Source organism: Cibotium barometz, chromosome 3, assembly GCF_041138505.1.
Source record: "Cibotium barometz isolate CiBa-2024 chromosome 3, ASM4113850v1, whole genome shotgun sequence".
NCBI lineage: Eukaryota > Viridiplantae > Streptophyta > Polypodiopsida > Cyatheales > Cibotiaceae > Cibotium > Cibotium barometz.
This window is the reverse complement of record NC_141048.1, coordinates 10,717,332-10,738,839: the sequence shown is the minus strand read 5'-3', so window position 1 is coordinate 10,738,839 and position 21,508 is coordinate 10,717,332. Positions and strand designations below refer to the sequence as shown.

The following is a 21,508-nucleotide window of genomic DNA, read 5'->3' as shown; positions in this document are numbered from 1 at the left end:
CGTCTCCTTCAGATTCAGCTCTGTTAAGTGTCCAAATGCCTGTAGACACCTTGGAAACAAATTGACCAGTCTTGTTCACAAGTGCTCCGCCTTGTATGGGCTGGAAACAGTCTCAGACAGCCCCTTACTATCTGCACAAACGCTCCGGAAGCCTGTAGTGAAAACGTTTTTGTTTCCGGCAGCCCGTGGAGATGTCAGTGAGCCCTGAATCAGGCCCGAATCTCAGCGACCAGTCCTCAGCCCTCTCCCTTGAAGATTAGCACTAGCTTTTTCTGCCTCCAAAAGCTGGTCTACGTGCATATTTATCAGTGCTCATCACAAATAGCAGTAATTGTGCTTTTTCTCATGCAAAAAGGGGTGCCTGTTTGATGCATGACCTCCAGGTATCTGATGCCCATATAAAAACTGGCCTCGGTTTTTAAATATCGCCCGGTCCATGTGGAAACTTTATAAAGTATTCGGCCTTCTTTAAGTGAGTGTGTACACCTGCACTTATAAACCTTAGTAACTTGTACATAAAGCAATAAAATGAATTAATATGTACTTACCAGGTGTAAAACCCATGCTGCCACCTGTTAGTCCCAAATAGGTGCGCACAAACCTGTCCACCACAGATTTCTTTGCCATGATCAGGTCCTATTTTCGTCATGAAGGTATCCGATCCTTGAGTAGGTTAGATGGATCAATGGCAGCCACCTCTCTAGAGGTTTGGGCTGTCGCCTCTTAGCATTATCATGCCCTGGTCTCTGCTGAGCCAAACTCTCCCTATCATGAGAAAGCTTGCTAGAGGGTCTAGCATCACATTCAGCCTTGGGTTTCAGCCTTCCTCCAGACATCACTAGATCTTCCTTTCTCCTCATAGGAGCTTATGCTTCCCCTCTTGGCACTCCTCCGTAGGAAGTGCCATGGGGAGGAAGAATTCTGGGTTTCTCTCTTAATACAGCATTGGGACCTCAGGAAGGATGGCTTCCATGCAGCTTTCAACGAGGTCATGTGGACTGGCTCCCTTCTGGAGCTCATGGCAGAATATCTCATCAGGAAGGACCCCGGGGGGTGACAGACTCGTGCACCTCCCGAATCAGATTCACTCGACACAGACATGCTTAAGCATCTTGGATAACATTTTCACTTTTTGTGAGGCCATCACGACCACTAGGATGCAAGGAGAGGATCTTGTAGTTCTTCTTCTTGACCTTGAGAAAGCTAATGACAAAGTTATTGGCCCTTCTTTGAGAAGATCATGATCTGCCTAGGCTTCTCACCATCCTGGTATGAGGCATCTTTGCCTTGGGGGTTTTGGTGGCTCTTCTTTGATTTGAACTAACGAGGGTACAACCACTGCACATAGGCTTGGTGAAACGTCCACGACCACCTTTAATGGTGGTGTCGGCGCATGAGTTGATGTAAAAGCTCCTTGCTCTCCACTCCTATTTAAAATTTGGGGGTGTTGTCACCATTTGGCCACCCAGTTGGTCCGCCCGTGCTTTCTCATCATGTATATATACATTGGACTGGTGTCCATGGCAGTCGTATATGCCGGGGATTGATGCCACTCATGTGATAATGTGGACCTGGCTTTCCATTGGGACTTGTGCCTTTCTATACATGCCCGGAAATGCCTAGTGGATTGGTGTTCCATTGGGTCTGATACCTCGTGTACTTGCCTGGAGCACGTCTATGTTGGTGTAGTCTCATGAACGGGGATTGTCTATACCAATGCTGCAGCAAGTTCTGCAAATTCTGGTGCCGGTATAGTGGTATGGTACAGTACAGCAGGTACGGGTACAACAAATATGGGTACGACTGGTACAGATAAAGCTGGAACACGTACAGCAAATACTGGTGCAGCAATTACGGGTTTTACAGGCATGAATATAGTATAGTACCTGGCTGAAACAATCGTTACAAGTATGGTGGCTGGTACAACACCTGGCGGCTGGAACACACAGCAGTCAGTACAACACGGCTCATTGATGTTCCGTTGAACAGCAGCCTTCGTTCGAACCAGTCAAAAACGACGACTTCGTGCATCAAAACAATGAAGAAAAGGTATTTCCCGGGAACCACCAGCGGCGGGTATTTCCTTCAGCGAAGGTGACCTAGTCAGCTTTCTTAAAGGGTTCAAGGTGGTCGATTATTAGAAACCCACGCAAAGATGGCGATTCTCTCTCTTGGGGGTACATCCGGCGACTTCTATTTTACTACTCTCCACGAGTCTTGTTGCCAAAAAAGAATGCCCATCCTTTAAATAATATTGTCCAAAGTTATAAATGGTGCCGTCCATATTTAAACGGGTGTGAACCCAAAAGCTTATAAATGGGCCTTTATACAAAATATCTCTTTTCACATGCTTTAAGCCTGTAAAATATAAAAAATAAGTCAGCAACAAGAGCATTCACTCTGGATAAGTAGCTTGCAGTACCAGGCGTCCCCAGTACTACCTATCCAGGCAGTTTGGACACAAAAACTCGTCATTCCCTAGCAAAAATCTTCTAATGCATTCACATGCATCCATGATTTGTGCACATGCATATGAAATGGAAAATCTCTTGTTCTCAATACTTACACTTTTTGGGCTCTCTGGAATTTTGCAGTCCTTTCCCATAGGAACATGTCCAGAATGGTGACATCTTCCCGGCCTTTTAAACAATTGATTGCAACTGTGACGCTTCCTTGTGGAAAAGCTAGTTTGTTTTGGATATTAAAACATTTAAACATGGCCACAGTCCTAACACGTATTCATCATCACTTTGCGTAAAACATGAAAGTTGGACAAAACATCCATAAATGTTGAAAATGGAGCTTGCACATGTGACACCGCATAGGGGCCGGAATGGGCCAACCCCCCCTTGGAGTATTTTATTACCCAAGGAGAATATTATCATGTACAAGCTTTGAGGGCCTTACTCTCCCCACGGGAGATGCCGGATTATCCATATACATCACCATGAACAAGTTGGGCAGCACCACCATGAACAAGTTGGGCAGCACCATGGGCAACCAAAACAAGTCAGGGCAACACCATGGGCAACCAAAACAAGTCAGGTCAGCACCAATAGAGCTGGTACAACATCTACAGAATTTGAAACAGTAGGTACAGTTCTCCACTCAGCCGGTACAACATGTACAATGGCTGGTATAGCAGGTACAATGGCTGGTATAGACGGTACAACAGGTACAGGTACAACAAATATGGGTACAATTGGTACAGATAAAGCTGGAACACGTACAACAAATACTGGTGCAGCAATTACGGGTTTTGCACGCACGAATATAGTACAGTGCCTGGCTGAAACAATTGGTACAAGTATGGTGGCTGGTACAACACTTGGTGGCTGGAACACACAACAGTCAGTACAACACGGCTCCTCAATGTTCCGTTGAACAGCAGCCTTCATTCGAACCAGCCAAAAACGACGACGTCGTGCATCAAAACGATGAAGAAAAGATATTTCTCGGGAGCCACCGCCTTTCACAACCACCAGCGGCGGGTATTTCCTTTAGTGAAGGTGACCTGGTCGGCTTTCTTAAAGGGTTCAAGGTGGTCGATTATTAGAAACCCATGCAAAGATGGCGATTCTCTCTCTTGGGGGTACATCTGGCGACTTCTATTTTACTACTCCTCTCCATGAGTCTTGTTGCCAAAAAAGAAAGCCCATCCTTAAAATAACATTGTCCAAAGTTATAAATGGTGCCCGTCCATATTTAAATGGGTGTGAATCCAAAAGCTTATAAATGGGCCTTTATACAAAATATCTCTATTCGGGCCTCTTTTCACATACTTTAAGCCTGTAAAATATCAAAAATACGTTAACAACAAGAGCATTCACTGCGGATAAGTAGCTTGCAATACCAGGCGTCCCTGGCATAGTCACAGGGGACGGAGGGGACGACAGCTTGGAACGCCGGGATGGCGATGCGGGACGGACGGGGACGGACGGACGTCCCCCATGCACGTTTCTCATAGGGGACGGCGACGGGGACGCCGGTCGGGAATGGCACTGTGCGGGGACGGCAGAGAGCCGTTGCTTGCCGTTTCTTGCCGTTGCGCCTTCCCGTTTCTAGCCGTTTCGCTTCCCGTTTCTAGCCGTTTATGGCTGTTGGCTCTTTGAGGCTTGGCCATCTCTCTCTCTCTTGCCCTTGAGGCTTTCCTCTCTCTCTCTCTCTTGCCTATCTATATAAGAACAAGCCTCTACAAGGCTACAAGCACACACAAGTTCACAACTCTCAAGGCTCAAGCTTTCAAGTTCACAACTTTCAAGGCTCAAGCTTCTTCTCTCTTCCAACTTCCAAGTTTCAAGCCTCTAGGCTCTCACACAAGGCCCGCGGGCCGCCGCCCTACTATCTAGATTCTAGAATCTAGACTCTCTCTCTCTCTCTCTCTCTCTCTCACCTCTTCCTCAAGCCTCTTGAGTCTTGACTCTTCCAACTTCCAAGCCTCTAGGCTCTCTCTCTCTCTCTCTCTCTCTCTCTCTCTCAAGGCTCAAGAGTCAAGCCATCTTCAACCATGTATCCTCCTCACGTGCCGGGGCTTCTCGTAGAAGGACAACGGGATGGACATGGTGGGAGGAGGTTAACTACACCACATCCGTTCATGGAGGCGGTTCTCGGCCATGGGTATGCAAGCTTTGCCCGTACCGGCGAATGGGTGGCGCCGACAAAGTGCGAGCCCACCTCTTGCATGAGAGTGGGCATGAGGTGAGGTTTTGCACGAATGTCACGCCCCAGAAGAGACGGGAACTTCTTGACAAGCTTAGCGTCTACGAAGCGGTCGAAGAGACAAGAAGGACACCATGAGTGGCCGTGGATCCCGCGACAATGGGGAGAGGAACTCAAGCCTCTACAATGGAGTCATGTGGTGGATCGGGATCAGGCACACCATCACCTTCACCATCAAGTCGGAATGTTACTCCATCCACGAAGCCGGCACCCTCCATCTCCACGGCCTCTCAATCATTACATGACCCACGGCGACAATCTACACTTGGGAAGAATTTGAACCCCAAGTTGAAGGAGGAGGTGGATATGGCGGTGGCCTGCTTCTTCTTCCACGACCACATTGCCTTTCAAGCGGCTAGGTAAGTGCAATCGATCATTGCCAATTCATCATTCATGTTTTCATCATCCTAGTTCCCTTCTCATTAGTAAATTACGTTCTTGAATAGGTCGGAATACTTCAAGGTCATGGTTAAGAAGGGGAGTATGGCTCAACCGATACGCCCCCCTCATCCGAGAGCTTGCGCACTACATTGCTCGAGAAGGAGAAGCGCATTGTAGAGCAAGCGGCCGACAACACAAAGCGGCAATGGGAGAGGAACGGAGTCTCCCTCATTGTGGATGGATGGAGTGACACCCGCAAGAGGAGTATTCACGGCATGGTTACATATTCCCACGGAGAGATGTACTTCATCTCATCTCATGATGCATCCGGCACTGGGAAGAGCGCGGATGTGCTTGCGGTGGAGTGGGCTACCACCATGGAGATCGTTGGCCCTGAGCATGTAGTGGGCTTTGTTGCGGATGGGGAGCCTTCCAATAGGGCGGCGGGAGCTATTCTCCAAGGTATGTATGGACATGTCACGGTGTCCTTTTGTATGGCTCATTGCCTAAACAACCTCCTCAGCATTACCATGGATCAGCCCGCTCATTGAGTAGGCCAACACCATGGTCTCCTTTGTCCTCAACCACCAAAGACTTCGGCATGAGTTCAACAAGAGGTCCTGTCTCTCTCTCTCCTCAAATATTCCGACACCCGGTTTGCCTACAACTTTCTCATGTTGGGCCGGTTGAAGGATTGTAGCGGTGCTTTGAGGGGGCTTTTCCTTAGCGACGAGTTTGTCGCCATGCAAGAGTCCCATACAAACACTGGCCAAGAGTGTAGGCTACGGGCGGATGACGCCTCTTGGTGGGAGCGTGTGAAGACCACAGATGCTATGGTGAGGCCCATAGTCCACCTATTGAGGATTGTAGACGCTATGCAACCATGCATAGGCAAGGTCTACGAGGCCATGGATCGCATGATAGAGAAGTTGAAAGACTTCGTGCCTGACGAAGACAGATACGAGGAGATCCATGCCTTGTGTCTAGGAAGGTGGAACTCCTACTACTCGCCATTGCATGCAGCAGCTTATGTGGTGGACCCAGAATTCCAAGGCAACAAGCAGGAGAGCGACCGGGAGGTGAGCGCTGGATGGAGGATCGTCTTGGATCGTCTCGTGCCTGATGCATCGATTAGGCGCAAGATTAGGGACCAGCTTTCGATGTACAGGTCATTTCATGGCTCCTATGGCTGTCATGATGCACAGGTTGACCGCGCTCCAAAGTTGGTGCTGCTCTATGGTGGGAGGACTTTGGTTCAGATGGACCGGAGCTGCAGCAGCTTGCCATCCGCATACTTAGCCAGGCTGTCAGCTCCTCTTGCTTGGAGCAACTTTGGAGTACCTACAGCCACATTGCCTCTAGGAAGAGGAACCGACTCGGGGTAGAGCGTGCCAATGACCTTGTCTTCGTCAGCGCGAACTTGCGAATGCTTTGCAAGAGCGTGACCAAGAAGGCAGATTCCTTTACCGAGTGGGAGATGAGTCAACAAGAAGAGCAACAAGAGGATGAGGTGCAGGAGCAGCATGCCAGTGAGGATGAGACTGAGGATGAGCTTGATGCTTCTTTGGCACAAGCTACCCATGACCATGAGGCGAGCACTTCACGTGGATGATCATTCATGGATCATGATTCATGGGCCTTACTACTTAGCTCTAGCCTCTAGCCTCTAGTCTTCAGCACTTTTTTGTCATTGACTCATTTGAGTCCGTCCATGTATTCTGCCTCCTTAAGGCTTAGTCCTGACTCCTGACTCTTGAGTCATGACTCATTTTGTATCTACTTAATTATTAATATTACTCAAAAGCTTACCATTTTAGTGTAAATTTGTGCTCATTTTGATGTACTTCCAAAGTAGAATAAGTGTAGAGTAGAAAAATTAAAAAAAAAAAGTATTTTTTGAGTGCCGTTCCCTCCCCCGTCCCCGTTCCCTACTTATGGCCGTCCCCCGTCCCGTCCCCGTCCCCGTCCCTCGTCACCGTCCCCCGTCCCTTGTGACTATGGTTCCCGGTACTACCTATCCAGGCAGTTTGGACACAAAAACTCGTCATTTCCTAGCAAAAATCTTCTAATGCATTCACATGTATCCATGATTTGTGCACATGCATATGAAATGGAAAATCTCCCGTTCTCAATACTTGTACTTTTTGGGCTCTCTGGAATTTTCCAGAGTCCTTTTCCATAGGAACATGTCCAGAATGGCGACACACCGCACAAGCACAACCATTCAAGCTCACCCCTAAGCACAGTGGGCTAGTAGCATTTGAGACATGGCTCCACGAGCAAAGTCTCTGGCGTCCCATACCACTAGTACACACCCATTGGATTTAAGCATGGAGTAGTCTCAAGGCCTCAAGTCCGGGTTTGAGGAGCTCTCCCTTGAATTGACTCATGAAGTCACTTATATAGGCCTCCTACAAACCAGGAGCCAAATATAGCACTACTCATAAAAGCTACCAACCCCCACTTAAGATGCCTAACCCCTAGGCTGAGGTTAACCTAACTTGAAGGCTTTAACCCGGATTAGCCTTGGGACGTAACAGCCCCACCGCCTCCCCTCATTGGTTGTCTGAGAGGATCTGGACCACCTTTTTAGAGGATTTCTGGCATTGCCTCTGGAGCAGGTTCCGCCCCTGCAAGGTTTCATACTTCTGGTTGATAGCTTACCATAGCCTTGCGGTGGGCACTTGGCTCGCGATTTTGGGACATGGCATACAGCCCTATTGCAGATGTGACGGCTCGGATAAGTCCCTAAACGGCACTGCCTTTGGGATTTCCTAAAGGCCCAACAGGTTTGGTGGTGCATTCTTTGCCTCTTCACTTCCGACCCCACCATTGCAGGTACCGTTACCTTTTTTTTGGGGGGGGGGGGGTGTGGTAGGTGGAGGCTGGCTCCCTTCTATGAGGATGATGGGGGAGGCCGAGCTCTTGTGCTCTCGCACCACCGCATGTCAGTGGCCGCAATGGTCACAACCTCCATCTGACATTGGACTATGGAGATTGGCACATGCTAGCATTGGGACCCCATCTGCAGCCTAGCCGCCTGGCACATTTGGTGAGTCCTCTCCTTTAGTGGAGATCATGGGAGCTATATGGGTTGATCTCATTCACACCCTGCCAGGATGCTTGGAGCGCCTGGCAGGGGACTCATTGTGCTTGCAGAGGTAGTGGGCAGTCTTCGTCTGCACTTGGAGCACTGGACCCTTCTACATCAGGAAGGAGGGCACGGTCATCTGGCATTAAAGGCCACTTGCTTGCACACAACACCCCTCCCCCTCCTCCTCCCCCCCCCCCCCACTTTTTTTCAGTTTTCTTACCGTCATAAACGGGGTTGTATTATGCCTCTTGGTGGATTTTCTTTTAATTAATAGAAGGATCTATTCTTGGAAAAAAACAAAAAGGTTTGTTATAGTGATTAAAGGAAAGCTGTGTTTTTAGAAGCAAAGCATTTTCCTACGAAGTTAAAGACATGGCTTTGCTTGCTAAAGAGAAGCTTCTGACACTCTAGAAGCTGTGTATATGAATGGAAATGGCTTGTTTTGGAGGGAGGCTAAAACCCTCATGTGGGAACAAGGGAATGTTGCTGTGTTCAAGCTTGAAATGTGCTAGGCCCCACTTTCTTTGTTTGATAACGAATTTACAATATGAAGATCTAGGCTCCTTGCTTATGTAACTGCAATAAGTTTATCGCTTAAGATCTTCCATTGGGTTATCATGTCAACTAAAGCTAGATACCGTGTCAACCTCACAGTGGTGAAAGCATGGAGAACGCTCTGCGAGCTTGTTGCAAGGGCATCAAAATAGGGAAAATTCTTATTCATCGCGATGGAGATAATGGCAAGCAGGTGTGACAGTTAAAAGACATTTTTTTTTGGCCAATTGTTTCCTGGGCCTGCTGCTTATTCTCAGAAGTGTCGGGGTACTTGCATCGTTCATTCTGTTCTAGAACTACTTGTTGATCGCTGTGAAAGTTTCTAGTGATTTTGGAAGGTATCACTTGTCTGAATGTTGCATTCAAAATACTTGATACACTCCATGTACTTCACGCGCTGCAGTTGATCTATGAGAAACTGCCACGGGATATTGCAGATCGGCATGTTTTGCTTTTGGATCCTGTTCTTGCAACAGGTTGAGTCTCATGTTCTGATTTCGGGCCCCCGTTTTTGCATTATATTGAGTTTTATAATCTATTTTCAGCATCTTGGCTCGCTCACATATTACTGGCTTCAAATCTGGGTTTTTTTTTGGTTCCGGGTGGGGACTGCAGGAAATTCAGCTGTCCAAGCGATTGAACTGTTATTGCGGAAGGGGGTGCCAGAGGCTCACATAATTTTTTTGAACCTTATCTCTGTACACCTTCCTGCTGTCTCCTTCTCTTTGGTGTCAATAGATGTAGCAGGACTGATTTGTTTTCCTTGCCAGCATCGAAGCAGGTGTTGAAACCAATTTGACCCCTTTTTTAAAGAACTTACTTCGATTTAATGCTGTGGACAGGCTCCTGAGGGTATCCATGCTGTCTGCAAGCGCTTCCCGTTCTTGAAAATAGTTACGTCTGAGATTGATGCTGCTTTGAATGAAGAATACCGTGTTGTTCCTGGTATGGGAGAGTTTGGTGACCGCTACTTCGGGACTGATGACGACGGACCGGATGTGCTGTATGATACTCCTTTTCAGGTCTCCAGATCTTGTAACAAAATTTCAAGAGCTTGAAAGGCTTCAGTGGGTCAGGCCCAGTGAGCAGCAACTCTCACAAATGGCAGCAGGCTTTGCTCGATCTGTTTTCCAAGTTCACGATTTTTCCCATGATTGTTGATTTCACAATAAGAGATTTTTGTCCCTGAAGAGGGATGAAATCCATAAAAGAACAAACCTCCGCTTCGATTTCAGAGTAGTCTACAGGTGCTTTCAATAAATGTGGAAGGATTATACGCAGTTCAGTTGTATACCTGTTCCATCCTAACAGTTTTGCATTGTCCTCATGGAGGCACATCAACATTTAGAGAAAGGCAATTCAATAACTTTATTTCGTGCTTAAATTGTGCTTCTCCAAGTGCTTAATTGCTTTCGACAAAATTATTAGTCCTAGTATTTCTCACACAATTGTTATGTGTATGTGTATGGCCAAAACTAACATTTTCATACAAGGAAGTGATACATTCTGCACTTTAAGCCTCCTTATTGCTCAAGGTGATAGTCAAGCTTCATAAATCTCACACAAGCTTTATCTTGTGCAGAGAGCATGACTGCTCCAAGTTAGCGGTGAGTTAGTGCCTGAAGATGATACTACTGTTTGCAGCAGCAGCAGTAGTTCCTTTCCAACCTCTTCTTCCTCTGTTACAGCTTGTGGGAGTATCTTGAGGTTATCTTTGTGTGAACATACCTATGCAGTGATGTTGGTTCTTGATCACATGGTTGTGCATGCAAATCATTAGAGGCTCTTTTCTTGAGAAATCAGTAGGAATATTTTCTCAATGCCACATACGATGAGTTGAGGGATGTATAATAAAGTAGTGGTAAGGCTAGGTTTGTTTTAGCCACGTTCAGCTATTTCCTGGACGTACGTGGCTTTACATCAAGTCTCTTTTTGACGGTTTAGGAAAGCTGAGGGAGGATACTAAATTCTCATTTATGTTTCTTTAAAAGAGGCTACATACAATTGGTCCTGAAATGAGGCTTGCTCAGTATGACCGTTCCCCGTCCATTCTACAATATTGAAGCTATAAGAGAGATTTTCTGTGGTTCTCATAAGCCCTTTGTGAGCTGGATGGGTGTTTGCTTGAGTGGGGCAACTTGAGGTGGTGTTAATGGACTTCTCCTATGCATATGTAGTCGGAAAGATAAGTTTGGCAAAACATGAAAGCTTATATGGCAGTATGCGAAACCCTCCTTTTGCTGACTACAAGCCATCTAGCCTTGTGAGGCGACCATCTGGTGTTCATACGGGGATTAAAGACGGGGGACTGCACGACCATGGTGGAAGTGTTATGGCCTCACATCTATGGGCTTTGATTCTCTGAAAGTTTCATGGTGAGCACTGGTGGGGACACCCATGTCCGACGCCTTGGGTGGTGCCCTAGCATGTCCATTTTGAATGAGACAATTGTTATTTTGCCGTGACAGATCACATCTAGAAGCTATCTTGCCCATCAGACCAATCAACCACACCACGATTCACCATATCCATCTCGATATAACTACATTGACGACTAAGTGCCAGTCTCGGGAGATGCTCATTGTTGTATGTGTTTACATACACGATGAAGATAAGTAATGTGTAATGGTCCAAAAGAGAGCATCTATGACCGAATAATCTCATGTTGCACATATGGCTTACTCATGATCATACGCGAGAGCATCATCACGTGGAGTCACTTTATGCTCTTCCATGTTGCCTGCTCACTAAGATCCAGTCCCTAGAAGGAGGCACCATACATCGCTGCTTTGCGAGAGCACCAAGGCATCCAATAGCCAACATTTGGTGCAGGTTCTTGGAAATGGATTGCCTCACTAGGCAGGCTAGGAGTGTCTATCATCTCACTAAATGTGCATTGGCAGCTGGGCTCATGAAAAAGGTCAAGCTTGTAGAAGTAACCTCCAGGTACACATAAGATATAGCAATTTCCACCTAGGATCCCCTCTGTATGATGAGAAAGATAGGCTAGAAGTGACCTTTTTTGTGTGACTTTTTTTTTTGACATCCAAGGCTAATGTGAGCAATGATCAAGTGATTAAAGAATGTAAGAGTTTTTAACTTTTTTCTTTTAGAAATATTTAATAATTTAAAGATTTAGTTTGTACTAGCATTCACTAGTTTATATTTGGTGTAAGATATATTTTGATTAGCATTTATTATGCATGGAAGTATAGTTATTGTTAGCACTAAAAAATCAAATCATTCAACAAAACCAAGATGAAAGTTTATTCAATTGAAATGCCTCTAACTCCCTCTCCCACTGCTGGAACTCAAGACTCCCCCAATGAAGTCGAATTTGCTGGTAGAACCAGCCTGCCACAATCATGCTATGGGCGTCAAAAGAAAACCCATGATCATCCACTGTATCCTGGTCAAGGATTTAGTTTGGCCTAGTACAACTCATCAGATAGTAGCCTACTCCCTCTCTATTGCCCTCACTGGCAATAACAACAAATACATCAACTTCCTGTAGCAAATCTGTCAGGTCATCATAACTGGCCATGAACACATGACTTGTGTGCTCATCGGACAACACTGGATGTGAAGGATACTCGGGGGAGAGGACTGTCTGTACCCATGTATCTACCCGTTCTCTTGAGGCACAATGTGTCCAACCGCCATCCATAAATGCTCGATAGAAGCATCCAAACTGTCGTGTGTAAATTGTGGGGGCCACCATGCAGTGCTCTTGATGGAATGTAAACCCAAGGTGCCAGGTACTGTGTCACAATCATGGGAGGCTCTACCGTCAATCATGCCATCATCCACATGCCAAAAAAATCTCATGACAATCCGAGTATCACATTTGGGATATGATGATGCTGCACTCCCACACACAAATGTTGGGAAGCACCACTCGACGACGTGGCCTGCATCTCTGAACCGCTCAGCATCTTCCTGTAGTTGATGATGTCTCAGGGCACGTTTCACACACGTGACCGCACCATCATGCTCTCCCTTCCTGTGACCAGTCTCAAAGAATGACCAAATCATTGGGGTACTAGACTGCATATGCCACCTATAAACCCAGAAAACAAAGTCTTCGTTATTGTTTTCTTTAAGATGTTCTAGTGAATTTAGTTTAATTACGAATATAAGAGAACCATAAGTACTACCTGTAGAGCCAATAGAACTATCGTGACGACTTGAGTTGTGTGCCACAGCCATCGGACCAATGGCCACATGTGATCCCACAATCTCGTAAAAAAATCATCATGGAGACCAAAACAGTGTTACACAAAATGTGCATCATGTCACTGATATAGAAATGATACTCTCGAATAATGACACGGGCCTCGGGGGTACTCACTATCCCATCTACATGGGCCTCTGCATGTCGATAGCTAATGTGGACCATAATAGAAACTTGGTGAGGTAAGCAAGAGAGACGATTAGGACACAACAAATCAAATAAGTAATATAGCTCAAACACAAAACAAATATTATGAAATATAACCATTACCTGCTCCAAGAAGTAATACTTAGATTGTATCTCCTAAAAAGGTGTAAAGGTGTAGTTCTTTGCAAAATCAACCACAGAGATGACCACACCAATAGGAAACTTTGCCGCGCGAGGCATGCTCGAAATTGACGATCCTGCCACTTGGCATAATGACTGTGCCATATAAAGGGGTAGATCTGCTCCCTAAATGTGGGTATTGAAGTGACAACGTGGTGTATGTTTGTCCATGACCTGCAACTTCCTAGACTGCCTACCACTCTAGAGCTAGTGTGTCACATGCTCATAACGTCGCCATGACACTATCTCTTGGTCACTTGCATCAAGATCTACCATTCGTAGATGTGCAAGTAAACCACATAATGTGCAAGTGCTCTCCACATAAGGCATCCTATGGACTTGGGCATCCTCCGTGCATGCACACAAAAGAGAGTGGATGAAATCACGAGGACTAGGAGGCAACTCGCTATGCCCACTAAGAGAACGGAACACATTATAAAAAAGTTGAAACTCAACATGGTATTGACAACAACATGCGTCATGTTGTCGTGAGTACCTCACAAACCAAGGCTTACACCCCTGAAATGACTTTTGCCCAATTTTAAGCTCTGGATATGATGCCACAAATTGAGAATACAACTCTATTTGGGTCATTTCAAGAAAGCAAGCACCATGCTCAATGAACATTCCTCTTGTCACTCTCTTATGCAAAGCTTTCTTGAAAACTGGCAAGGCACGACAATTTTCCTCCCAACAAAAAACTTTCTATCAAGGCTCTAGTGGTTTCATCTAGTAGGCAATCATGCCTAGCTACACGACCACTACTCGCCCACAAAGTACCAACCCCATTGGGCATCTAAACTTTTCCATTTAATAGACCCAACTCTAAGTGCATGTGGCTATGGAAATGATGCGAGATGTGGCACTCACCTTTCCCTTCATTTGGGAGCTACTTATGACTGCCACCACAATAGCTCGTCGAGCAGCCAAAGCGTCCATAGAGTTCCTCTTCTTGTTAACTGTATAGGAATGACGAACACTTTGTAGCACCGCCATGCCAACTCTGGAAGGGCGGGTTCATGTGGATTATCTAAACTAAGGGGTAGTGGGGGGGAATAGGGCAGAGGGAGAGGAAGTGGAAGAGGAGGAGCAAGGCAAACAGAAGGTGTTTCTCGTTGACATGCTCTCCACTCTCTCTTTCTCTCAGCTACCCTTTTGCTCTCCTCCTCTTGAACTTGGTGGATGGGGGTAAGTTTAGTCCTATCACGTTTCTGACTCCTACAATTTGAGAAACCATTTTCAAGGAAGCTAAAAGAGAAAAAACTCTGAAGGCTCAATGATGGGATAATACTAGATATAAGTGTGGGATAGTACTAGAGACGTGTGATTATATAGGAAAAATAGATTATCCACTTCAAATCTCATTGGATTTCCTATCTAAGATTCATTGGATAATTAAGATAAAACATAAAAATAAACTATTATCCGCTAAAAAATTAATATTATTATTAATAAATATTTATAAGTCTAAATATTTATCATTACTAAATATATAAATATATCTTTAAATTTATCTTTTGTTTCATAATTATATAATTGTATTTTCTTTTATAATGTATATTTTTAAATTTTAATCCTAGACATAAAATATTTTCAAGAAATAATGAATTTAAAAAAGTAAATTTGTTTAAATTAAATAATATGAATATTAAAAATAATATTATTTATCTAATTTCAAAATATAATCCTTTAAAATTAGTGATTTTAAATTATTTTATATTAATAAGTTATATATATATTTTATTATTTAAAATTTTATATTTATTTCTTTTAAAAAAAACTAAAAAATATACTAAATTAACTTTTTTTAAAAATACGTTTTTGAAAAAAATGAGAAGGTGCCACGTGTCACATATGTGCATGACACATGGCATTTTCTTGACATGTGGCACTATTATGGTGGCTGATGTGGCAATTCCATGATGTAGCATGCCATGTCACCAAGTGCGAGGGTGGCATGTAAAGGTGGCAAGAAGATGTGGCATTAATGATGTCTAGGATGATGAGGTAAAAAGTCAACTAGGTTGACCATGTTGATATGGAGGGTGGAGGTGGCAAGGTGCTTACATGTATCCTCTCGAAGCTGATAAGGACATAAAGTGGCATGCATATATAAGATTTGTGTCTACCCAAGACTCACACATGGCATGATATCTAGGCTTTGAAGTTTACCAAGACTAGATTTCCAAACCTAGCTAGGATTGGTTTTAGACTTAAAAAGGGGAGAGTGGACACAATATGGGAATTTTCACTTGGGAGGATTGAAAATGGACCTGCCCATACTCAAATGAAGCCAATTTATTAAAAATAAATTCATGGCAAGAAGTATATTGATCCTTAGAGTTTTTAGATTGAAAGATTCAATATTTAATTTTCTAGAATTAAATTACAATTGATTTAATGAGCCTCTAACAATCATAATAAATTTTCCAAAGTAAATCTACAAAAATCCAACCATTAGATTTGTAATTTTACCTTAGACCCACATTGTAATAATCTTCCCCAATCTAATCAAGATCCATACAAATTAAGCGTTTTAAATGGTAGATGTGGTGGGAGGACAAAATAGTATGTTCTTAACAATTATAATACCTTTTAAATAATATAGAAAATAGTAGAACACATCAAAAATTACTCGATAAATTAAGTTAAGCTCTATGTTATTTAAATTTGTGATATGCAAAGTGGGAACATCATATGAGTATTAATGTAAAAGTTATAGGCAATTTACACACATTTAGTGTACCTATCCAAACCTCCAACAGGGCCTGTATACAAGTTTGATTCCCAAACATCTATTGTTCGTGTGTTCAACATCTCGTAGATGTAATGAATGCTGTGGTCTTATAAGTTTTCTTTGGAATACAATGGAAGTTTTAGATCATAATTTATAGTGTCTTTGTAAATGTGTTGCAATGATAGTGGTCCATGGAAGTAAAGAACATTTTGTACACACATGCTTTCATATATTGTTGCATGTGTTCAACAACTCGTAGGTGTCTGTCATATAATGCTGTGGTCTTGTAAATTTGCTTTGGAATATAATGGAAGTTATAGATCATAATATGTTGTCTTTGTAAATGATTTGCAACAATGATAGTGGCCCATGGTGTCTAGTACTCAACATCTCATAGGTGTGACAGTAGAGAGAGAAAAAACCCCTCGTGTAAATGTAATTCTATATTTTTTAAAATTAATATACCCCTCCTCATGAACTCACGTGCTACAATTACATATTTTTAGGTGAATTCTATGTTCTTGCTAGGTTCCATAAGTCATGTCACTGGCCTCTCGAGGAAGCTACATCATCATCATCACCTCTCTCTTTTTGCATTTTCTTCTCTTCGTTTTCTCTGCCTGCCCTCCTCCTCCTCCTCCTCTCTCTCTCTCTCCACATTTTCTCTGCCCCCTCTCCCTCTCTCTCTCTCTCTCTCTCTCTCTCTCTCACACACACACACACACACACACACACACACACACACACACACACTATTACATGTTCACCCCCTCCTCTATGTGTGTGTGTGTGTGTGTGTGTGTGTGTGTGTGTGTGTGCATGTGTGTGTTTTCTTTACCTGCATAGCAGGTTGCTATAATCTAGTATACATGAGAAGTAACACTTTACTAGGTCCCATGTCCTGACACCATTTGTACCTTCTTTTGTCGTAGTGCAAAGGGCAACAAATTCAAAATCATGATCAAGAAGCTTTAGAAGAGTAGACACCCTATGAGAAGAAACCCTTGTCAATGTAAGTCCACCAAGAATGAAGGAAAATTTGCACTCTAATCTTGTAGAGAAAAAGCTATTTTGTGGCTTTTAGAGACTTTTGTATATCAAATTGTACTTTCTAACTGTTGTGCTAAAGATAGACCTGTCGAGAAATACTACCCCTAACACTATATAATAATTGAAAGAAAATAGTGAGGGGAAATTTTTCAATGTTTATATGGCCACCCCTTAGCCTCATGCTGTCTACATTCTCAACATAAAAACCTCAAATATTTTTAGAGCTATCCAAAACTTTTATGAAGAATCCATCTAGATGTGCATATTGCATCTATAATGTCACAATTTTATGAGCTTGACATAAAAAACTGACTTTTTCCATTGTTCCAAATCACATTACATTATCTTGTTTTACATATAAATTTACAATTTGTTTTGGAAAGTGACTTTTTAATTTTGAATTTTATAACTTTAAAAAAAGTTTGTTAATAACAATAGAGAGAGAAAGAGAGAGAGAGAAAGAGAGAGAGTCAATGGAGGATTGCACCCAAGAGTTTCACTATGGTGGGAGGGGAGAAATTGATGTATTTTCTACCCTCGCTCTCTTTCTCCTTCCACGCGGCCTTCCCAAAAGCGTGCTTTTACTTTGATTTTTAGTGTGCTTTTCAAGAAAGGTTTGCTTTTCGCCGGGAGCCTATAAAAAGGAGCACATTAGGTTCTTTGAACACATCGCAGAGCGGCGAAACTTTCTCTCTCACACACACACACGCACTCACTCTCTCTCTCTCTCTCTCTCTCTTCCTCCCTCCCTCTCTCCACACACACACTCACACGCACACGCACACCCACACTCACACTCACACGCACAAAGACCAACAACAACAAATACAACAGCAACAAGATGGCGAGAAGAGGAGCAGGAGTGCTTGCGATGAAGGGTAACAACAGAGCGTCTATGAGCGGCAAGGGTAGTTTATTTCCTGCAGAGATCAAGACGGCAAACATCTTCTGTGCTCTAGAGAATACTAAGAAGCAGCAGAAAGTGACGCGGGAGGAGGAGAAGAAGGAGGCCAAGCAGCCGGTGCTGGTGATGGGCTGTTGGGCGGACTGCAAGGACGACGACGACGACGAATTCTTTGCGCAGGTAGCCCCTTTGGATACACCCCCCAAATTAGAGATTGCTGGAGCAGCTGAAGAGGAAGATGAAGAGGTCGAGGAGGAGGAAGAAGAAGAAACGAGCCCAAAACCAAGCAGCCCTCTGCAGAAGCCTTCGCCTGCAGCTGCAGCAGCTCCATTGAAGCAGATATTGACGAAGAAGGAGCAGAAGAGGCGTGCACTCGCAGAGCTTGACTCTATCTTGGCAGAGTTGGGCCTTTCGCATATTGCTGCTGATGAGCCTGCTCAGGCCTTGAAAGTAGAGCTTGCAGCGGTTGCTGCTTGTAAGAAGAAGGTGAACAAGAAGCTGGTTAGTAGCTCATGTAAAGAGATGGGAGGTACTGCAGCAGCAAAAGCAGCAGCGGCTGCTGAAGCCAGTGCTAGGGCCGCTAAGATGGCGGCTGCCAAGAAGAAAGACAAGAGCAAGCAGCACTACTACTCCTACTCCAACTCCAGCAGATGAAGAGTCATATTTTGCCTTGTAGGTATCATATTTTGCCTTGTAGAAAGACAAGAGCAAGCAGCACTACTACTGCAGATGAAGAGTCATATTAATTTTGCCTTGCAGCAGGTATCATGATGATGTTTGCAGGCGACGAAACCCAGCCATACTCTGACAAATTGAATGTCAACTGACACTTTGTTTCTCGTTTCTGAGTACAATCTTGCCTTCTCAAAACTATGTCTTGTTTAGTTTTCAATCGAGAGAATAGTGGATTTTTCAACTATGGATATCCAATACACTTATGTCACTCATGAGTTCCTTATGAATGATCATGCAACCCTGCAAAACATGCACTCATCTTTTTTTTTTCTTTTTCTTAGAAGTTAGAAAAATGGAGTGGATACTTACCAAAATGTGTTTTGAGTTTTATACTCCCCTTCCACGTGTGCGTAATCAAAGGTAAGGTAGATTCAACCTCTTAAACCAAATCCAAAATAATTTTGCATGTGATATTTTTGACAATTAAATCAATATATTTGGTTTAATCGGCAATGCATGATCGACTACTCCAGGCATCTTGCATAACAAGGTAACCAAAGGATTTTCCATGTCACCCTAAAAGAATAGAGTAAGGAGTTTGCTTTTGCCAACTATAAGGGGAAGTCAAGAATTGATAATTTAAGAGGATGTGATCCACATAGAGCATGGCAATAAGTTAACTCTTGAGATATCATCTTCTCTATTGGTGTACATATGTACTGTTAGTGTGCACTAAGGCACTTTTCTCCCACCTAGTTTTTATCTAGTGGGATAGGCCACTTAGGTAGGCTGCTATAGCTCTCATTGTAGCACACTCACTTGTATTCTCATTGCATGCATTCTAGACTAAGCTCTCTTCTACACTTCATGTGTTATGTATGATGCTATGCTATCCTCTCTCTATTAATTAATCTACTTGCTTAATCATCATTCTAGACAATCCTAATTCTAACATTTGGTATCAAAGAACCATTATGGCCATTGCAAGTTTTCTTCGCAAGCTTCAATAGAGTCCACACAATTTGTGTGCTTGCATGAACCATCTTCAAGCAAGAGTTCATAAAGTGACAGCTATGCATTGTTTTGGCAAGTTTTACTATCAAAGCCAAGTGCTCGCACCTCAAGGGGAGAAGGCTCCACACCATGTTAGTAGCCAGAGAAGTGGTCTTGCTTAAGTCATGCATGTGTGGGCCCACGTGCACCAACCGACACTGGCATGCCTCGCTAACGTCAAGCGCACACATCCATGGTGGACCCATGAAAGCCCACGTGCCTCTCTCTCTCTCTCTCTCTCTCTCTCTCTCTCAAATGCATATGAACCCACATTTGTCTCTTTTACATCTCCAGTTGGTGGCCTCTCTCTCTCTCTCTCTCTCTCTCAAATGCATATGAACCCACATGTCTCTTTTACATCTCCAGTTGGTGGCCTCTCTCTCTCTCTCTCTCTCAAATGCATATGAACCCACATTTGTCTCTTTTACATCTGCAGCAGTTGGTGGTCTTTTAGTGCATATGCGACAATTTAGTTGTCGCATGATGGTACCCCGCGCCTAGCCCTCCATGTTCTTGTCTTCGTCCCATAATACCTAGGCCCACAAGCTAACCTTTTTTTAATTAAAAGTGTAGTCCAAAAATATACATACACAAAGCACGAAAAAGACTTTCTCATATATTAAAATTATATTTAAATTGCTAATCTTTTCAAGGATTGGGGGCCTCAAAAGGGGTTTTTTTTAATTCTTCTTTATAAGCTTTTTGTGGAAAAAAGTTTTATAAAAAAGAGCAAGGTACAATTGGGGGGGGGGGGATTTTTTCACCATTTGTAAGCCTCGTTGCCCGGGCATGCTTTGAGCTTCAATCAGCAAACCATCAGCACAATTAAGGAGATCTTATCATGATCCTCAACTTATTATCATTCTAACATTGTGAAGCACTTGCTACTTTTTTGCAAAAGTTTTTGCATCTTTGCATTGTAAAAAACCATCAAAACTAGCTTTTTCTTGCAATTTTTAGAGATTGAACAAGTTGTTAACTAAGCTATTTAGTGCTTAATTTTGCATAGTTGTAGCTTAACAAGAGGCCACAAATCCTAGTAGTGATTCACTTTCTAAATTTTTATCAAAAGCAAGAATAAATTTAATGATAGTAATTATTCCCTATGGTCATTTTTCTTGAAGTAATTTCTTGTTAGACACAATGTTTGGGATTATGTGACTGGTGATAAAGCAAGGCCAATTATGATTGCACTCACTGCTCCACAAAGAACATAACAAGTTGCGCTTGCAAGAGTTCCCCTAACTCAAGAGAAAAAGAGATGGGATCAAAGAGATACGCTTGCATGCAATTTGATTTTCTTGATAGTGAAGAGATTGATTGTGCCTCACATCAAGTTGTGTACCACTAGCAAGCAAGCTTGGGACATACTTTGTTATTTGTTTGAAAGCAAAAATAAGGTAGGGGTTTCTTTCTTAAAGCAACAAACTAGATAGGTTGCATACAAATAAAGGTGATAATTTGATAGAGAATGTAGCTAAGGTGCACAATCTTTGTACTCAACTCTTTAATATTGATGAGATCATTTTTGATGAAGAAATGAACCAAAAGACACTAGCCTCTCTACCGACGTCTTATTCTATTATCTTCAAAACTTCTAGTCTCCTTCCATGAGAAGCAATCTAGATCCTATTCCATTTGCAAAGCTTATCTCTCTTCTTCTTGAAAAGAAACAACAATGAAAGAACACATTGCTCATTGGTTCAAGGAATGATGATGCCTTGGCTATCACTCGCAAGGGTAAATATTCAAAGCACACACATAATTATGCAAATAAAA

The 21,508-nt window shown here is 43.4% G+C and overlaps 2 protein-coding genes across 3 annotated transcripts in view; both read left to right on the top strand.

Annotated features, from left to right (window-relative positions):
- The window catches only part of LOC147639701 (uridine/cytidine kinase UKL1, chloroplastic-like), a 41,243-nt gene extending 30,478 nt beyond the window's left edge, over positions 1-10,765 (top strand). The window contains exons 11-15 of one of the 2 annotated variants that reach the window (XR_015261836.1): positions 8,849-8,942; positions 9,153-9,225; positions 9,365-9,447; positions 9,592-10,103; positions 10,332-10,765. Coding sequence is in view for 1 of the 2 variants with exons in the window: in XM_086772942.1 (XP_086629068.1) it covers positions 8,849-8,942; positions 9,153-9,225; positions 9,365-9,447; positions 9,592-9,807 (466 nt within the window). In the remaining variant the exon portion in view is untranslated. Of the gene's footprint in view, positions 1-8,848; positions 8,943-9,152; positions 9,226-9,364; positions 9,448-9,591; positions 10,134-10,331 lie in introns of those variants that run through there. The other variant, XM_086772942.1, reaches the window with a different exon arrangement.
- A 7,173-nt stretch (positions 10,766-17,938) lies between these two features.
- On the top strand, positions 17,939-18,655 carry LOC147639700 (uncharacterized). The gene has a single exon (XM_086822135.1). The coding sequence runs from the start codon at positions 17,939-17,941 to the stop codon at positions 18,653-18,655; it is 717 nt and encodes a 238-aa protein (XP_086678261.1).
- Positions 18,656-21,508: the final 2,853 nt, after the last annotated feature.